General features: G+C 46.7%; 6 protein-coding genes and 1 non-coding gene across 7 annotated transcripts; 4 read left to right on the forward strand and 3 right to left on the reverse strand.

Annotated features, from left to right (window-relative positions):
• Positions 1–114: 114 nt before the first annotated feature.
• On the forward strand, positions 115–1,795 carry C8R40DRAFT_1175040 (uncharacterized protein; the record flags this gene model as incomplete). Its single annotated transcript, XM_046232276.1, has 3 exons — positions 115–198; positions 254–739; positions 806–1,795. 3 exons carry the CDS (start codon positions 115–117, stop codon positions 1,793–1,795), a joined length of 1,560 nt encoding a protein of 519 aa, XP_046082166.1.
• A 233-nt stretch (positions 1,796–2,028) lies between these two features.
• C8R40DRAFT_1055484 (HSP20-like chaperone) lies at positions 2,029–2,609 on the reverse strand (the record flags this gene model as incomplete). The annotated part of the gene is made up of 3 exons (XM_046225006.1): positions 2,029–2,127; positions 2,185–2,404; positions 2,467–2,609. 3 exons carry the CDS (start codon positions 2,607–2,609, stop codon positions 2,029–2,031), a joined length of 462 nt encoding a protein of 153 aa, XP_046082167.1.
• Positions 2,610–3,028: 419 nt separating this feature from the next.
• C8R40DRAFT_1175042 (HSP20-like chaperone) lies at positions 3,029–3,725 on the forward strand (the record flags this gene model as incomplete). The annotated part of the gene is made up of 4 exons (XM_046232277.1): positions 3,029–3,150; positions 3,204–3,423; positions 3,482–3,605; positions 3,703–3,725. 4 exons carry the CDS (start codon positions 3,029–3,031, stop codon positions 3,723–3,725), a joined length of 489 nt encoding a protein of 162 aa, XP_046082168.1.
• On the reverse strand, positions 3,496–5,650 carry C8R40DRAFT_611234 (uncharacterized protein). The gene has a single exon (XM_046235626.1). It carries the CDS (start codon positions 5,612–5,614, stop codon positions 3,791–3,793), a length of 1,824 nt encoding a protein of 607 aa, XP_046082169.1. The 5' UTR covers positions 5,615–5,650; the 3' UTR covers positions 3,496–3,790.
• A 1-nt stretch (position 5,651) lies between these two features.
• Positions 5,652–8,444, reverse strand: C8R40DRAFT_611209 (pyranose 2-oxidase). The gene is made up of 11 exons (XM_046235625.1): positions 8,028–8,444; positions 7,844–7,975; positions 7,537–7,784; positions 7,077–7,477; positions 6,908–7,021; positions 6,472–6,831; positions 6,371–6,414; positions 6,237–6,309; positions 6,152–6,178; positions 5,946–6,083; positions 5,652–5,893 (listed from the first exon to the last, which is right to left on the reverse strand). Exons 1-11 carry the CDS (start codon positions 8,303–8,305, stop codon positions 5,831–5,833), a joined length of 1,878 nt encoding a protein of 625 aa, XP_046082170.1. The 5' UTR covers positions 8,306–8,444; the 3' UTR covers positions 5,652–5,830.
• A 1,134-nt stretch (positions 8,445–9,578) lies between these two features.
• Positions 9,579–13,205, forward strand: C8R40DRAFT_1124104 (uncharacterized protein). Its single transcript, XM_046228918.1, has 16 exons — positions 9,579–9,625; positions 9,727–9,789; positions 9,844–9,878; positions 9,930–10,079; positions 10,137–10,325; positions 10,387–10,548; positions 10,607–10,659; positions 10,726–10,972; positions 11,044–11,141; positions 11,191–11,455; positions 11,517–11,809; positions 11,867–12,221; positions 12,274–12,512; positions 12,580–12,794; positions 12,865–12,913; positions 12,986–13,205. The coding sequence occupies exons 1-16, from the start codon at positions 9,600–9,602 to the stop codon at positions 13,058–13,060; spliced, it is 2,514 nt and encodes an 837-aa protein (XP_046082171.1). The 5' UTR covers positions 9,579–9,599; the 3' UTR covers positions 13,061–13,205.
• A 59-nt stretch (positions 13,206–13,264) lies between these two features.
• Positions 13,265–13,360, forward strand: C8R40DRAFT_t212. The gene has a single exon. It is a non-coding gene; the product is annotated as a tRNA-Ser (tRNA).
• Positions 13,361–16,158: the final 2,798 nt, after the last annotated feature.

The raw sequence follows: 16,158 nt of genomic DNA on the forward strand, positions 1-16,158 counted from the left end.
AATTATAAAGAGCCCCACTCAGAGGCTTTGATTTCACTTCCTCTCGCTCTACACGACTTTTATGACTCATTTATGATAGTGAACTTACGATTGTTGCACGACCTGTCCATTAACATGAACCAACGAAGCGAAGCTTCAGAGTATGATCCATTCCCAAGAAAACGATACCTGCGTAGACAATGGAAGTTATTCAAGCCGGTGAGCTTCCTCGAGCATTAATTAGAGTGCCCCATCTTTACAAATTTGCCTGTAGCATCTCCAGCGATCGGATTCTTTGCCTGATTTTTCTCTGATTCCGAACGCCCACCCGCTATTTACTTGCAAGCACTGCAATTTCTCAAATGTAATTGTCGACTTGTGTCTCTGGTGTCCTCTCGCGAGCGCAGAGGTGGAGAAGGATGATTTAGATATCCAATTTAGGAGGCGTCGGGTCAGCGCTCCCGCTTTTATGTTGTACTGGCAGCCTATTCGCCCCAGGATCAGCAATCGAACACTCCGCCTGACGCCTTCGATAGCTACGGCACGAACTCTGCACAAAAGCTCCGATTCATCTTATCCTACCAATTCCGAAATAAAGATTTCGGTGGCAAATGATACAAGTCTTTCTTATTCATTTGGACCACCACCACCTGTTGAAGAATATGTGAATATAGATGGCTTAGTGTTGCAACGACGAGATAGCATAGTTGCCAGTCTAGGTTGCGGCGTCGTCACAGCAACTGTCCGACCTGAAGCGCAGGTCCGTCTGTTTTCTCTTATTATGCTCATTTGCGACAGTCTAATCGTTACCTCATCTTTTTGCTAGCCCACTTTCGTCGCCAGTTCGTTGATCACTTCACGCGAAGTTGACCCGAACGTCTCGTGCTTCCAGCCTCAATCGGGCGCAACTTCCGGTAAAGCGGGTGTACATGTCGACCAATCTAGTTCTTCGAAACATTCAGCGGCGAAATTCATTCGTGCAAATCCTCACGTCGATATGTCTCCTAAACCCCCTCTTCGGCGAAAAAAGAGCCATCTCATATTGCACATGTCTACACCTCCATCACAGAGCAAGAACACATTGACAGTTCCGCCTGGACGACAACGCCCACATTCTCAACCCGCAGTCTCTTTCTCCACTGCCTCTGCTTCTCAATCAGTACTGTTACCCATCACAGATCTTAACCACCACATGTGGGCTCAGCCTCGAACCCAAGCAGACTTGCATCAGCTTCAGCTCGGACATCCGAATCGGCCATATTACACTGCCCTTCGGAAAAACATGTCTCCACCGAGCATGCCACTTCATTTCGCTTCTCCATCTCCTCAATCAGCTGAAAGACCGTTATCACCCTCACCCTCATTGAGGCTCTCTCAGACATCTTCACCAGCGTTTCAACCTCCTTACCCGGCGTCATTCTGTGATGACAGCCATGAATTTTCCATAGCCGAATTCTCGCAGTTTTCACCACTTGGCGCGACGACGAGTACTCCCTTTAGGCCTTTTGGAGTTGTACCATCTTCGCCGTCTGCGCATGACTTTTCACCTCCCAGTAGGAGATCATCATTGGCGTTATCGGGGTTCCGATTACCGTCGATAAAGGGCAAGTTTCGTCGTAATAGTGAGACCGCGTTTTCGAAATCCGATGAAATGAAGATTCGGCTTGCCTTGGCTAGGAAGGTGGGCGGTGAGACGGGTGTGGGAGGTGGTGATGAGGGATATGTGTATCGTGGAGGCATGACAAATGTCAAGATGCATATGCGAAGGTTGAGTAGAGGGTTGAAAGATTTTGTCATGATCAACCAAAGGTCGTAGATTTGAAAGCTAGCTATAATACTCAAGCAGACTGGAGCATTGGACGATTCTTCGAATGACGGACTCTCATTACTCTGTCTGTACTTCCATTATGTAGTGTGCTGCAATCAGTCTAATTTCACGAAAAAAATTCAAGATACATCAATTGAGATTTGCTATTTTATACAGAGACGTTTCGGACACAGTAATGTTACTACAGTTAGTACAAATATCGACGTTTTGTATATGTCGATTTACGAGATGGTAATTTTCTTTGGTTTCTCCTCCGCTGTGGCCTTAGGAAAAGTGACAGTGAGGACACCGTTCTCCATCGACGCTTTGATTTCTTCCTCCTGAAACATTGTCGTAAATATTTTCCAATGAACTACCAAGTGACTACCTAAACTTACCTTGACGCCTTGAGGAAGCTGTAACGTGCGGGAGAATTTGCCAACGCTCCTCTCCCTCACCGCGTACCCGTCCTGCTCGTGTTCTTCAGAGACCTTGGTCTCCGCGGAAACAGTCAGACGACCGTTATGCATATCGAGCTGGATTTCCTCCTTCTTCACACCGGGGAATTCAAAAGTCGCGGTAACGAGGTTCTTTTCTTTGTCTTCATGGAGGTCCATCCTATCAAAACGATGTTAGCTTAACAGTCCTATCAGAAGCGAGGAAGATGTGAGGCAACTTACTTGGGCCTTATGAACCTCGGCAAGTCAGATCTCTCGGTAAGAGCTTGGCTTTGACCTTGGTTTCCGCGGGATGCGAGAGCGCCAAAGGCGTTGTCAAAGAAACGATCCCATTGGTAGCTTGGTTCGTAGAAGTAGAGAGACATTTTATTGAGCGTAGAAGTTATTTGTTAAGTTGTGAGTTGTTGATAGTGAATGGCCTTGCGAAGTGGTCTTATATACCTTCGAACCAAAGATGAAGACCTTTCTCGAACCGTCTGTAATTGAGTTCATGATGTCAGTAATGTCGTCTGCTTGACCGTCATGCTCATCTGGAAGAAATGAATTGACAGAACGTTCTGGACGACGACAAGAAAAAAGTAGGGTTCAGCTTAGTAAGCGCTCGTCCGCTAATTGAAGTGTGGCATTCTCGAACCTTCGAGCACTCTCGAGAAAAGAATATGTCTTTTCGACTTCGAGTTGACTGTAGAACAATCTGGAAAATGAGAAGTGCTTTAAAATTGAGCCTTCCTGCCGTTTCAAGAAACTCACAAATCACCACATACAGTACAACTTCAAGTTCATCATGTCCATTTACTTTTACGAGCCCTTCTACAACATTGACCGTGTATTTGACCGGCTCTTCGAGACTGCTTTCCCGCAGAATGGAGAAAGCTCTAATGCGGCGGGGAGGCCAATACATCCAAAGTGAGTATCAAGAATTCGTAACGATCCTGGTACATAACTGACATCTGGTGCAGAATGGACCTCCATGAAGATGCCTTGAAGAACACGGTCACTGCGAATTTCGAGCTCCCGGGCCTCAGAAAAGAGGATGTCAACGTTGATGTCCACGATGGTCGCTTGACGATATCGGGTGAGATAAAAGCTTCCTCTGAGCACCAAGAGGAAGGATACGCTGTCCGCGAAAGAAAATCTGGCAAGTTCTCGCGTATGTTGCGGGTACCTCGAGGTGTAAGGGTAAGTAATAATTGTCAAATTAACAAAGGAAGGGATACTTACACACATTCGATTTCAGGAGGAAGACATCAAAGCCTCGATGAACGATGGCGTTCTGACGGTGACGTTCCCAAAAACGACCCCAGAGGCCCAACCAAAGAAGATTACCATCTCCTATAATCATGAATGTCAGGCAAAAATTTGTATGTCACCTAGGATAATGATGGGAGGACAAGGACTTCCAACTGATAATAATAGTATACTGAAGCATTTCCATGTAACATCTGCCTATCTAGTTAGTACAATTTGCTCATCTTCATTGATGAGTGATACAACGACAAGGGGTTTAGAAAGTAGATTTCCTACAGAAGATCAGAGTACAAAGTTGTCAGGAGTCTGATGACCAATATGGATCATTGAACATGTTTTCTTCGTCGTCATCATCGTCTTCGTCTTCATCTTCTTCTTCATCCCCCTCTTCTTCATCCCCCTCTTCTTTATCTTCATCCTCTTCTTCTTTCTTTTCCCCCGGTAAATCTGCGAACCCAAGTAGGGACTTCGATTCAGAATCCTGCTCTTTCTTCTTATATATAAACCCTAAGCCAAGCAATGATGAAATTCGAGCAATGTCTTTATCTGGACCATTGAGCCCATGTAAAGTCACTTTTTGTAATCGAGATATTTCGGTGCTGCCCCAATCCGGAGTTTCTGCCACCTCACCTTTCTCAGCAGCATCTGCCCGCGAAAAAATCATCTCCGTTAACTTCCAGGGCCAGTTTTCAATATCTTTTTCATAGCTGATTTCGAAGTGTGTGAGTTTTGGAAGTAGGAGCGCGGATCCTTGGTAGCTGGAATAGACCATTTTCTCTAGCAGTTCATCCAAATTGAACAGACACGAATCAATTCTGAAGGAGGTGATAGTAGGGAGCACTCGCAGGATCGCGATCAAGTCTGCACTAACCTCAGACCCCCATTCATCGCTAAACTGATGTAGGGTCAACGAAGACAATGTAGTATTAGAACGCTGCAGGAACGCTTTGATGTCCGTACAACAGTGGCCAAGATGGTAGCCAGAGTGACGAATGGTCAACTGGTCGAGACAAGGTGCGGTAAGACATTGTAGGAAGGATAAACGATGAGCGACGATTTCGCGGGACGATATTTCGAGTGAGCGTAATGCAGGAAACACAAAAGATGTGGTCTCGGAGAAGCCGGGATAGAGAGCGTAACGACTTGGGGTGTCACAGAATCTCAGGTCGATGAGATTCTTGGCCTGGTTGAATATGCTTGCGTAAACGCTTGAAGAGACTTCCGGCCTGTCGGCGATTGTTAAAGAGCGTAGTTGTTCCATTGGAAGCACAAATACGTCTAAGAGGGATAGAGAAGGGTTTGCTGAATCATTAAACTCTTGGACGGTTAGACGGCGTAATTTGGATGCTCCTATAAATGTTTGAACCTGGCGAGGAAATAGATATGCAACTTCTTCGGACGGGTTTCGCTCTCTATATGACGTGGAAGCGATGGTCAGGTTTTCAAGGCCTGTGAAAGAGTCGCGTGGTAGGTTGAGAAGGGGGAGATACGGTTTCAAGTCGCCGTGCAAACCTAGAGTCCAAATTCGACTTCGACACTGGGGTTCCAAAACGTACTCCAGAATTTGACCTGCTCTCGCAGTCCATTCTGAGGGCACAGGGTCCAAGAGTTCCGTAGAAAGGTTCAGGTGAACGTTTAACGGAAGACCTCGACTTCGACAGATCCAATCTTTGATCCAACTGACATCCTCCTCAAACACTAGCTCTGGGTACCTATCGATGTCAAAGTATAGTATGGACCAAATTTTGGGTGTCGCTATTGCAGCCTTTCTCCAAGCTGCAGAAACACGACAAAAGCGACATAGGAGGCGAACTTGAATTCGCGCGTCTTCCTCCGAGAAGAGGGCTTGTTCAAAAATTTCAGAGAGTACATCTAGCGAAAGTCGACGGATGGGAGCAAGGAGATTCACGACCGAGTTATGTTCATAGAGTTTCGCTGCTCTTTCTTGTAGTAAAGGGGTTCTACGAGCCTCGTACGCACGTTTGAGCTCGTCTAGCTGATCATCAAGACCATCTATATGATTCTCCAGCCTGGATATCCTTTTTTTAAGGAAGAATTTTTCGGCTTTGTCGAGCCATATTCCGAAACCTTCGATTTGAGGCCGGGAAAGATATTGAGCCATGACTATGTAGTGGGATGAAGAAACGCACAGAATTTGAATTGAAATTAAGCGCCTGATGGCCTAATCTTATACAAAACGATAGCAGATCGAAAATGTGGAAGAAGTCTCTGCATACATCGTGCTACTACATCAACAGGGACAAGAAAGAAGCAAAAATATTTTGACAATGCTCCCGCGCGGTTTAGAGCTACGCGACACGCTGCGTCTTGCCCATTCCTACTGGTACTCATATTGAAGGCACTGGATCACATCCGAGGCTCCTTTTAGTGCGTACGCCATCTATATAAATGATGTCAATAGAGAAACACCACTAACGAAACGAAACACGTACACTTGTCAACGTAGGATTAGACGCAGTTGAATCTGGAATGACATTGTTTCCTCCGACCCAGAGATTCGAGAATCCCCATACTTTCGAGCAAGGATTGGCTACGGAGGTTTTGCTGTCGCTTCCGATACGTGTGGTCCCCTGTATGGTGGTGAGATATTAAGTCGGTATTAAGGTAGAGAGTTTCCAACGGAGTAGTCTCGACTTACAGTGATGTGCATTGCGAGACCAGGTTCCTATGTACGTTCGAGAAAATGTTAAGATTATCAAAGCAAGAGTATTGGAAGTAATCACCATGAACTGCGGCTCGGAGCCGGGAAGGTAGCCACCAAGACTGTTAGCGACGGTGGTCATGTCGTTCATCATCCTGGAAGGAGGAGTTAAGAAATTATTAGCGAGTTAAGCACCGCAACAAGTTAAATACTTACTTCTGATCACGGTCGCGATCTTCATCAGTGCGCACTACATGGAACTGTCCGAAAAAGAATGATCAGTATCAACTAGACAAACTCGAAGAACAAATACGCACTGTAGCCTGCGGCATCCCATAAACGTCCGTATGCTCCGGCCTCTCCTCCGGCTTTGCCTTGTTACTAAACTCAACTCTGTTGTTTTCCAAGATATCCCCTTTGCCAAAGAACCGCAAATCCACCACGACCCGTGGATCGCTCCTGGGTCCCACATCCCCGTACGAGAACGCGTCTCGGTGGATCTGGGCATGCCAGGGAAAGGCAGAGGAGTAGGGGATCATCACCTGTGGGTCGAGGTCGCGGAATGGGATAGGGAGGGGGTCAAGAGGGTGTTTCTTGCGGTGTTGGGCAATAAGTGCTTGCCAGGCAGGGTTTTGTGTGTTTTGGATGTTTTGGATAGTCTTTTTGCTGAGGACAATCTATTTGGGAGAGCAAACGGGAGGGAAGGAGTTTGTGAGAGGGAGAAACAGCGAGAGAAAAGGCAATTGTCCTAACCTGACAGAATGCCATAGATTGTTCAGTAAGGTAGCGCCCTAAAGCAGGGGGGCGAATATCACTGTTGTATAGAATTTGAGGAGTGCACACTGCTCCGCACGCAATGACATATGCCTGAGATATGTAGAATTTTGAGAGAATGATAAAGTGACCCGTGAAATGATCATACCCTTGCATGTACGAGAACATCTCTGTCCGTCTTTAAATCTCTCATTAAAACACCAGCAACTGTCCCAGGGAAACTCGGATGAACGATCAACTGAGTAACCCGATGTTCTGATGCAATCGTGAAACGCGGATCGTTGATGATATCACCCAAAACCGTATCGGATCCAGACCAAGTGACAAACCCGGATTCAGCTTTTGAGTGGGGCTGGACAGCCAGAGGAATGGATCGAATATTTCGGTTGGGGAAAGAGGTAGTTAAGATATCTTTGACAGTTGTGTGACGGATTGATTTGTCGAAGACGGTAGAATCAACTTTGACGAAGTCTCGAGCACGGGCGAGGAGAGAATCGAGCTCGTTTCGGGGGATGGGGCTCGAAGTGGTTTCTTCAGAGTGGGGAGTGGCTAGAAGGATGGTTGGTTATGGGCGAACTCATAAACGATGAGCACATCGGGGGACTTACGACAGGCACAAGTCCAGTGAGTAGCCATACCTCCTACAGCTCTAGTAACGGCAGTGGCTCCAAGGTTGTCTTCGCGGGATTGTTGAGGATTTTGACCGCAGATGACAAGTTGATTTTGTTTCGAGTTGATAGGAGGGGTCCAAGAGTTTCCGCCAAGAGTGCTTTGATGAGTATCGCTAACTGGGATGGAGACTGGTTGGAGTGCGCCTTGGATGACATGCACGAAAGCGTCTATGTCTTTTTGATACCTGCAAGTGTTTGAATCAGTATCAAAGTGTTATATAGTGCCCATACGATGAGCACATACTTTACTGCATTCTTTAAATGTGCGCCAACGACGGGACTCTCTTGGGCACCGATCTCAGCCATATATACAGCGTTCCGAGGTCGGAGAACACTGCTGTCACATTTTTCCAAGATTTCGCGAGCGTAGGTGCACCTGTTGAAACAACGAATGTTACTAATGTCAAATACATATCATATACACGTACCCTATAGGCCCACTTCCAGCAATAAAGACGTCGCATTGAATGATACGACGAGGCGGAGGGGTAGTAGTGCTGCAGGATCGTGTCTCCACAGGTTCGGGAGAGCCAAAGTTCGCGAACCGAACAGCTTGAGTTCCAAAATCTGCGACGGGCTCGAAGCTCGCCGCCCTCACGTTCTGTTCGCTCGAGCTGGATTCGGTGAACGAATGCACATTACTCTCTGCATCGAGGAGTAAATCGAGTGCTTCGGCATGCGAGATACGAGCGGATTCAGTGGCCATTGGGTAGATTGGAGGTGTTTTTTTGCAGCCAAATTGCGGAAGACCCAGGCCTAATTATATGATCCTTCAAATTGTCCCGGTATCTTCACTGTAAAACAGGAAGAGGTTGTTGCCTATCGATTAGAACGCTTTTTTTGGAAGAAATTGCGTGATAATAAATGTTTAGAATCATGATAAACTGGAGATGCAAGAGATATGAAATCTTAGCAAGATCAACAAAGGTTCTAGTGAAATTAACAGCTTGAACGTTGCTGGCGTCGATCGTTCCAATGCTTGTACATGTTTGTGTACTTCTATTTCTGGTCACTCTCCTCCATCATCTTCTTTTTATACATCTCCTTCAACATACCGCCTGCCAACTACACTATCTCTACAAATATATCGATAATCGATAAATTCTACTCGACTGCTCGGTCATTTTATATCAAAACGCGTTTGCGAACTCTTTGGATATGAATATGAACTGAGCCTTAGTTAGAGACAGGTCAAAGAAGGTATGACAATTCTGCTTTGCCAATGACCAATGCTATATCTGATAACAATAGATGCACCCAAGTGAATTATTGAACTGCAAGATCGTAATAGTGCAACCGAAATCAGTGCTCACTTGGTACATGTGTCGACTGAATGAACTAAATAGATGATCGACCAGGAAATAGAGATTCAGATTCAGACAACGAATACATGCTAGTTTGACATATTGCACCGACTAGAGCCACCAGTCCTCTTCACTACTCTTGCTCCGAGTCCCTTCTTATCTCAGGATCCACCTGGTCGAGTCCTGATGACGCCTAGTACCGTTCAATTCAGCCGTTGTTTTTGGTCCGCTGGTTTATCGATTGAAACTAACGCTCTTCGACAGACCCGTACAATACAGATGACAGGATATCGATACAGGACACAAGGACACAGGTATTATGGAGTCTGGTGGACGACGACCATGAGTTTGAGCGTTCATCATTCTCTGACAAGATCATATTCTTGGATGTTGACGTGAACTTGAACGAGAAAACTCGGAGTCTATTGGAGGGCTCGTGTTGTGGTTGAACGATTTTTAAAGAAAGTCGTTACAAATTTGAGGCTTCAGACCTCCAGATTTTGGCAGTCTCTTTTTCTTCTTCTGAAACTTGAAATTCATCCTGCAAAAATGCATGCGTTCCAACCAGTAGCCATCCAGACCTCTCGCGGGGACGGCTACTTCATCGAAGCATTTCCTTTCAAAAACGACGGAGGTCAATCTCCTCCTAATGTCATCGCTTATGGACTCGGTGGCTCGCAAATCAGTGTGGTCTCCATGTTCGTGAACCCGTTTCCCAATAGGTGAGTTTCCTTTGAAAAGTTTATTCTTCTTCGTCGCGACTTTGGTGATACAAAGACGACCGAGTTTTACTTGATATTGAATCAATTTCATGTTTTTTCAGCAGTGAATCGAAAGACTGGGAACAAGTGGATATAGCCAGACTGCGCTATCCTGTTGGAACAACGTAAATTTTCATTTTTCGTGGTCGACCATTTGATCGATTGATTGTACTACTTAGCTATGCGGATGTCACTGGAAACGGTTTCAACGACGGTAAGGATATTATGGTGTCATTTTTCAATATACTCAACATATTGACTATAGTTATTATCACGGACGAATATGGTCCCTCTATGGACGATTTGTGGATGGACGGCGGGCGCATCGTCTGGCTCCAGAACCCAGGCAACTCGAAAACAGGAAATTGGCGTGAACGATTTATTGGTAGGAGCCCGAGTATGCACCGCGTGAAAGGTACGAATAGTGCTCTCCCTGCAGTATCTGTGAGTTAATCGTGGTACGACAAATTAGCCGGGCATTTCACCACCAGAGACAGAATCCAAGTCGCCGGGTTCCCGATTATCGTCAGAGCAGGAGATCGAGTCTCCCCCGCCCCCGTTGTGATATATACCGCGCCAGAGTTCCCTGAAGACAACGAACAAGGATGGGACGAGGAAATCGCTTTTCCAGATTCGTTCAGACTCGTACATGATGTCGATAGTAACTATCATCTTCCTGATTCTTTGAAGCTTTTAAAAATGAACTCTGTTTACCCCTCTAGTTGTAAAATCCACAAACGGCGGTTTGGATCAAATATTACTTGCAGGACGTGAAGGTATCAACCTTATCTGGTACGATGAGACTTGGCAGACGTGGAAGTCGAAGAACCTCGGCTCTGGGCTTGGACCGTCTCCCGAAAATCCATACTGGGGCGCAGGATGCGGTAAGTGCCAGAATCACCGTTTTCAAAGTGGTCAGTATTGACGTTTGTTTGTTGGCAGTATCTCTCGGTAAAGTTGATACTGATTCGTCTGGCTATATCGGATCTGCTGAGGTCAGTAGTACCGATGAAGCCACTATATTTTTGTAACAGTATTAACGGATAACAACTTGAACTTAGGGCTTCCACGGCAATCGCGTCTCGGTCTACGTCAAGGAAAAGAATGCCCCTCCCGGCGAGATCGCTAATGCTAAATGGACTCGGCACGTCTTGCACGATTTTGGTTCTCTCAACCCGAGACACGAGGGCTCTATCCATCATGTCATATGTGCAGACATTGATGGCGATGGAGTCGATGAGCTTCTGGTGGCTTGTATGGGCTCTAACCCACCATCTTGGGAGAGGACAGGTGTCTGGTGCTATAAACGTACGTTCATTCCTAAAAGCTTCCTTTCCTCCTACATAGACATTAGATTAATGGCTAACTTTGCATTACAGCTGTGGATCTCCAATCCGGCAAGTTTTCTAGGTTCAAGTTGTCCGATGATTCAGCTGCACGGATTGCTGTGGGTCATTTCAGATCGAGCAACGTTCTGGTATGTCAATTTATTTGTATTCCTGACTGTATATGTGATTATTGTTTAGGACTTCGCCACAATCTCTTACTCCGTACCAGGATATTTCGAGTCACCTAGTCCTTCGGTGATCTTACATGCAAGCTCCCTCATCACTGCCAAGAGACTGAACGATGAGGTCGTTTTCCGTGTTCCGCGTCCTCAGAATACCAGACTTGCGGACGAGGTGGCGTTCCTTGACGTAGCCAGTCGCAAGCTCTCTCTTGTTATCGTCCCTCCGTTAACGCAGTACAAAATTCAAGGGGGCGCTGGTCTCAAAGTCCTCGCTGGAAGAGGTATGTTAGAACCATCATATGTCATCATCATTCTCATCGCCCCAACTCTAAACGTATGTAGTTATTTGGACGGACTTAAACAACACGCAGCAGGAACGCACCCAAGCCACCAATACATTTGCTGTTGTTTCCACCGTCGTCGATGCGAAAGATGGCTATGTTTATACACGAAATGAAGGAGCCGTCTTTCTGTTGATGACCAGATCAGATACATCTGGTCAGCCACCATACTCTCACATGGACCAACTGAAGGCTCGAAATATCCTTCCGACGCACTTCTCTTCTACACTCCGGTATCTCGAGTTCCCCTGGGTCAAAGTCGAAGATCGGCCTTGGGCGAATGGGAGATTCAAGGCAAGTCGTTTTTTTCGTACAAGCTTTGATGCTGCTAGAATTTACGCATTTATGTAGGATCTTGAATTCTACAACCTCACCGGATTTCATGTCCGATACGACGATGATTCAGACGAGCAGCTCTGTCATATGCAGCTCTGGACAGCAGGCGTAGGCGTAAGCGCTGGATTCCATAATCACTTGGGAGAGCCGTTTTGTGAAATTCACGCGTGTATCGTGAATGGGACCGGAAAAGGAGGAATGCATTGGGCGACGGTTCCTGACGGGGACTTTGATCCTTCGAAGCCCGAGGCTGGGAAGACGGATAGTGTGGTTGTCCCGGATATGTACGAGCACGGTCCGTTATGGCGGACGAGGAGGGATGGACTACCTAGCCTTAGGGATAATGGGACGGTTGATTATCCTTGGCACGGTAAGATACATATATATCCTATCTCGAGGATCTCTAAACTAACGTTGGATAGCCTGGATCGCGGGTGGAAGATCCGGCTCTTCTCCACAATCATTCGATGTATGGGTCGCCTTTGAATTTCCTCCACTTATCGCTCGTCGTGAGATACACAGTGAAGGCGTCAGCCCGAGGGATGGGGTTTATCGACTAGTGAATACATCTTCCAATATGGTCGCTGCTGTTCGAGATGGAGACTCGACTGACGGTACTCCAATTGTTACTCAACGCAGTAATGGACGATTGGAAGAGATGGTAAGTATACAGTCTTGTTATCGTTTGACTGATAGAATGTCTCAACGGACTATTTGTTTGTCGATAGTGGCGAGTCAATTCCGTACCAGGGACCAACGTCTTCACTATGACGAATATGGCTAGTGCTTCACAGGCCAGTGTAGCATGGCCGCCTGTCGCGAAGCAAGTTCTTGTTGGTACACGGTCCCATGCCGTTCTTAACACTACCTCGACGTGGTCGATTGTGGCAGAAGGGTCGAATGCAATCCAGAGCTACCTACCTGCTTATCTACCTTCCTATCGGTGAGTGCGAAGATGATCTTAAACATTGACGCTTTCTTCGTATTGATTTTATCGTCAATTCCTTTGCTAGGATTCAACTGGCGGGCACCGAGCTGACATGGACAACAACTGATGATCGGGTACGTTTTATTTCTTTCTCCCAGGTCTCTTGCCCTACTTACATTGACTTTGCACGTTATTCTGTTGTAAAGGTCGTACTAGCAGAAGGTTTTAGTCACTGTACACCCGTTTGGAGACTTGTCCAAGCACCTCCTTCGAGTGTTTAGAAGGAGGCTTGAAGCAAACTACATACAAATTTTATTTTACTGGGTGACTGCAAGCATCATGGTCCCTGCGGACTTGTATGTACAAATGGGTTGGTTTTAGTTTCCATTGAATATACAGACGATCTTGGCCTTGATACCGTGACATGATCTAAGTTTCGGTCGACCTCTTAAAAGTTTACATACATCACCCAGCCGTGTACATAAGGCGCTATAGCCAAGTGGTTACGGCGACAGATTAGAATAATTATTATGAAGATCTGTTCCTCTTTGAGGGCGCAGGTTCAAATCCTGCTGGCGTCGTTCAAATCTCGGTTTCAAACGTTCTTTTTGTGGTTGTATTCGATTTTGGATTATCCAGTTTTCTAAGGAGTACATGTTGTGATTTGAAGAGAGAACAAGCAAAACAGTTGAGGGAAAGATAATTAGATAGATAATAGTCCCTGAGGGGACCTAATTTGCGCGCAGAGACCGTCGAGATTCACTATAATTATCCGCCCAAGGCCTGTCCAGCTTTAACGAGAGTAGATGTGCTCAATTAAAAATTTTGATTTTTTCAAAAACTTATATTACATCAAAAGTTACTAAATATAGTAATTTTTCTAGCATTTACCAACTGGTGTCGATGAGAAGATAATGGAGAACACTGCAGGATATGCACAAGTATCTCCCAAAGCCTGCCTGAGCCTTTGACAGCATATATACCTATATATACTCTGTTCGAAAGCTTTCCCATCCTGTCCCATCCATATCCATCACCATCGCTACTACTGTACTGGAAGTTACAAATTTTTGCTAATTTTTCCACATCTTTCTCGAGATCATCCTATGGCGATGTGGTCTATTTTCGGCAGGAAAAGTCAGAGTAATCATCCGTATTGTCGAGAATGACCTCTATATCTGTTGCAGGGGCATACAAAGTTGGCGACGTCGAAGGAGGGAGAAAAGGGAGAAAGACAAGATACAGCTGATTCCGAAAGTCTAGGACAAAATCAGCCTCCTCACATCGTTGGAGCACTGCTTAGGCTTGTTTGTAGATATAGACAAAATAACAAAGATTAACCCAGAGATGGATGTATAAAATTGTTGTAATTACATTGTTGGAGTAAATTAGGGCTGTCTCGATGCAAGAAACTTGAAGAAAGACGGAGCTGCTTGCTCAGATTTGTATATCAAAAAGGCTAGTAATTATGCGCTTAAGCTCCTCCACAAACAAAGCTAAACAGTACTCCAACGATGTGAGGAGGCTGTTAAGATCATGTACACCGTGTAACCGTGCCAGAGCCACAGGGTGTCTAAGTGCGGAAGACGAGTGGGACAGTAGTGAAGTTATTAACAACACCGCCGTTACGCCGTTAGTCCCCGGAGATCGAGAGTAGAGAAGGGAGGAACTGAGAAGCAGCCAAGTCGGAGCGGCAGTATTGCCGGTGACGAGGAGCGGGCCAAAGAACTTATAAGTCCAAAGGCTGTAGAGAGAGTACTTCAAGGCGTTGAGCCTAAAGACTTAGAGAGGAGCTAAGTTGAGAAGGGAGATCTAAGTTGATCTAAGTTGATAATTAAACTGAGGAACTACAGTAGCGTACAAGCAGTATTTATATCTACGGAGCGGCGCAACGGTGCGGAGCGCCAGACTAACTACTAGGAGTTATACATGTAGTCCTGCAGGGTAAAGTAAAAGACAATAAGAAGGAACTAGAGTGAATGGGTATGTGTAGCGAGAAAGAACAATAAGGAAGAGATTACAATAAAAGGTAGATCTTCGGGATACCGAACGGCGACATGGAGGCCCGAGGCATGGGCTTGACAGTATCCCCCTCTTAGGCTTGAGCCCTTGAAAGCCTTTAATACCGGGAGTTGATTTGTCACCAAGGAAAAATTTTAAAGGCCGTCAGCATCGGAAATTTGGCCCATCAGTCAGCAGGAAAATTTTCGTAAGCCGTTGGGGCCGGGGATTGTTTTAGTCATCCAAGAAAATTTCCGGTGCACCGTAGACCAAGTACAATTCGAGGAAAAATTTTCGCTGGTCCGTGCGCCGTTTTGTCCCTATAAAAAGGGCCAGGTTTTGCCGCTGTGGCCCTAACTTTCCCCACTTCTCTCTAAGTCAACATGTCTACCAGTCGCACCCAGACCACCACCTCGTCTTCCACCGCCGGCCCTTCGGGGGTCCGTCGAATTCCTTTAACACCCGCCCAACCCAACCCCCTCGAGGACGAAGACTTGGATGAAGACGAAGAGGAGATTATTAGGAGGGCAGAGGAAAAGGTTCGAAGGGTGAAGGAACGAAAGGCAGCGGCAGCTGCTAAGCAACATGCCGAAGAAGAGGCGGCCCGGAAGGCGAAGGAAGAGGAGCGGGCTCAGGCCGCTGCAAGGGAAGAGAGGAGGAAGCGGATGGCGGAGGCGGCCATAGCTCGAAGTCGGTGTGGCTCTTCCGTCGGGGAGGGTTCGAGGTCTCCTCGGAGGCCAGTAGTGGAAATCAGAAAGGAGAAGGGGAAAGGAAAGGCAAGGGCCCCGGTGAGTACTCAGTAACCTTGGACCCCCTTCTTGTACTAACCACCCGATTTCCAGCCCATGGACGAGGATCCGGATGACGGCGGTGACGGTGACGACGACAACGACGAGGACGACCGGGCGCCCTGCGAGCGGTGCCGAACCAAGAAACTCTCTTGCCAGATGCAGGCTGGCAAGAGGAGCTCCATTATTTGTAAACCCTGCCACGACGCGAAGGTCAAATGTTCGTATTCCGGGAGGCCTTCAACGGTCAAGCGAGAGGGCAGAGGGCAACCGACCGGGGAGCGCCTGGCGGTACTGGAAAGCCAGGTAGCGCAGCTCCTCGCGGATAATCGACAACTCCGGGATGGTCAGGTAAAAGCGAATACCTACCATCGCCACTTCAATCGCAAATTGGACTGGCTCATCACGGACGCCGCTAGAAGGAGGAGGACGCCACCGGAACTACCAGAGGTCGGGCCATCGGGAGTATCGAAGAAAAGGCGAAGGGTGGTAGACAGTGATGAAGAAGAAGAGCAGGAGATTGAAGGGGAGATGGAGAAGGAGGGAGGAGAAGTGGAAGTGGAAGTGGAAGAAGGAGAGGAGGGAGACGA

Source organism: Lentinula edodes (genome assembly GCF_021015755.1).
Source record: "Lentinula edodes strain Le(Bin) 0899 ss11 chromosome Unknown C8R40scaffold_40, whole genome shotgun sequence".
NCBI lineage: Eukaryota > Fungi > Basidiomycota > Agaricomycetes > Agaricales > Omphalotaceae > Lentinula > Lentinula edodes.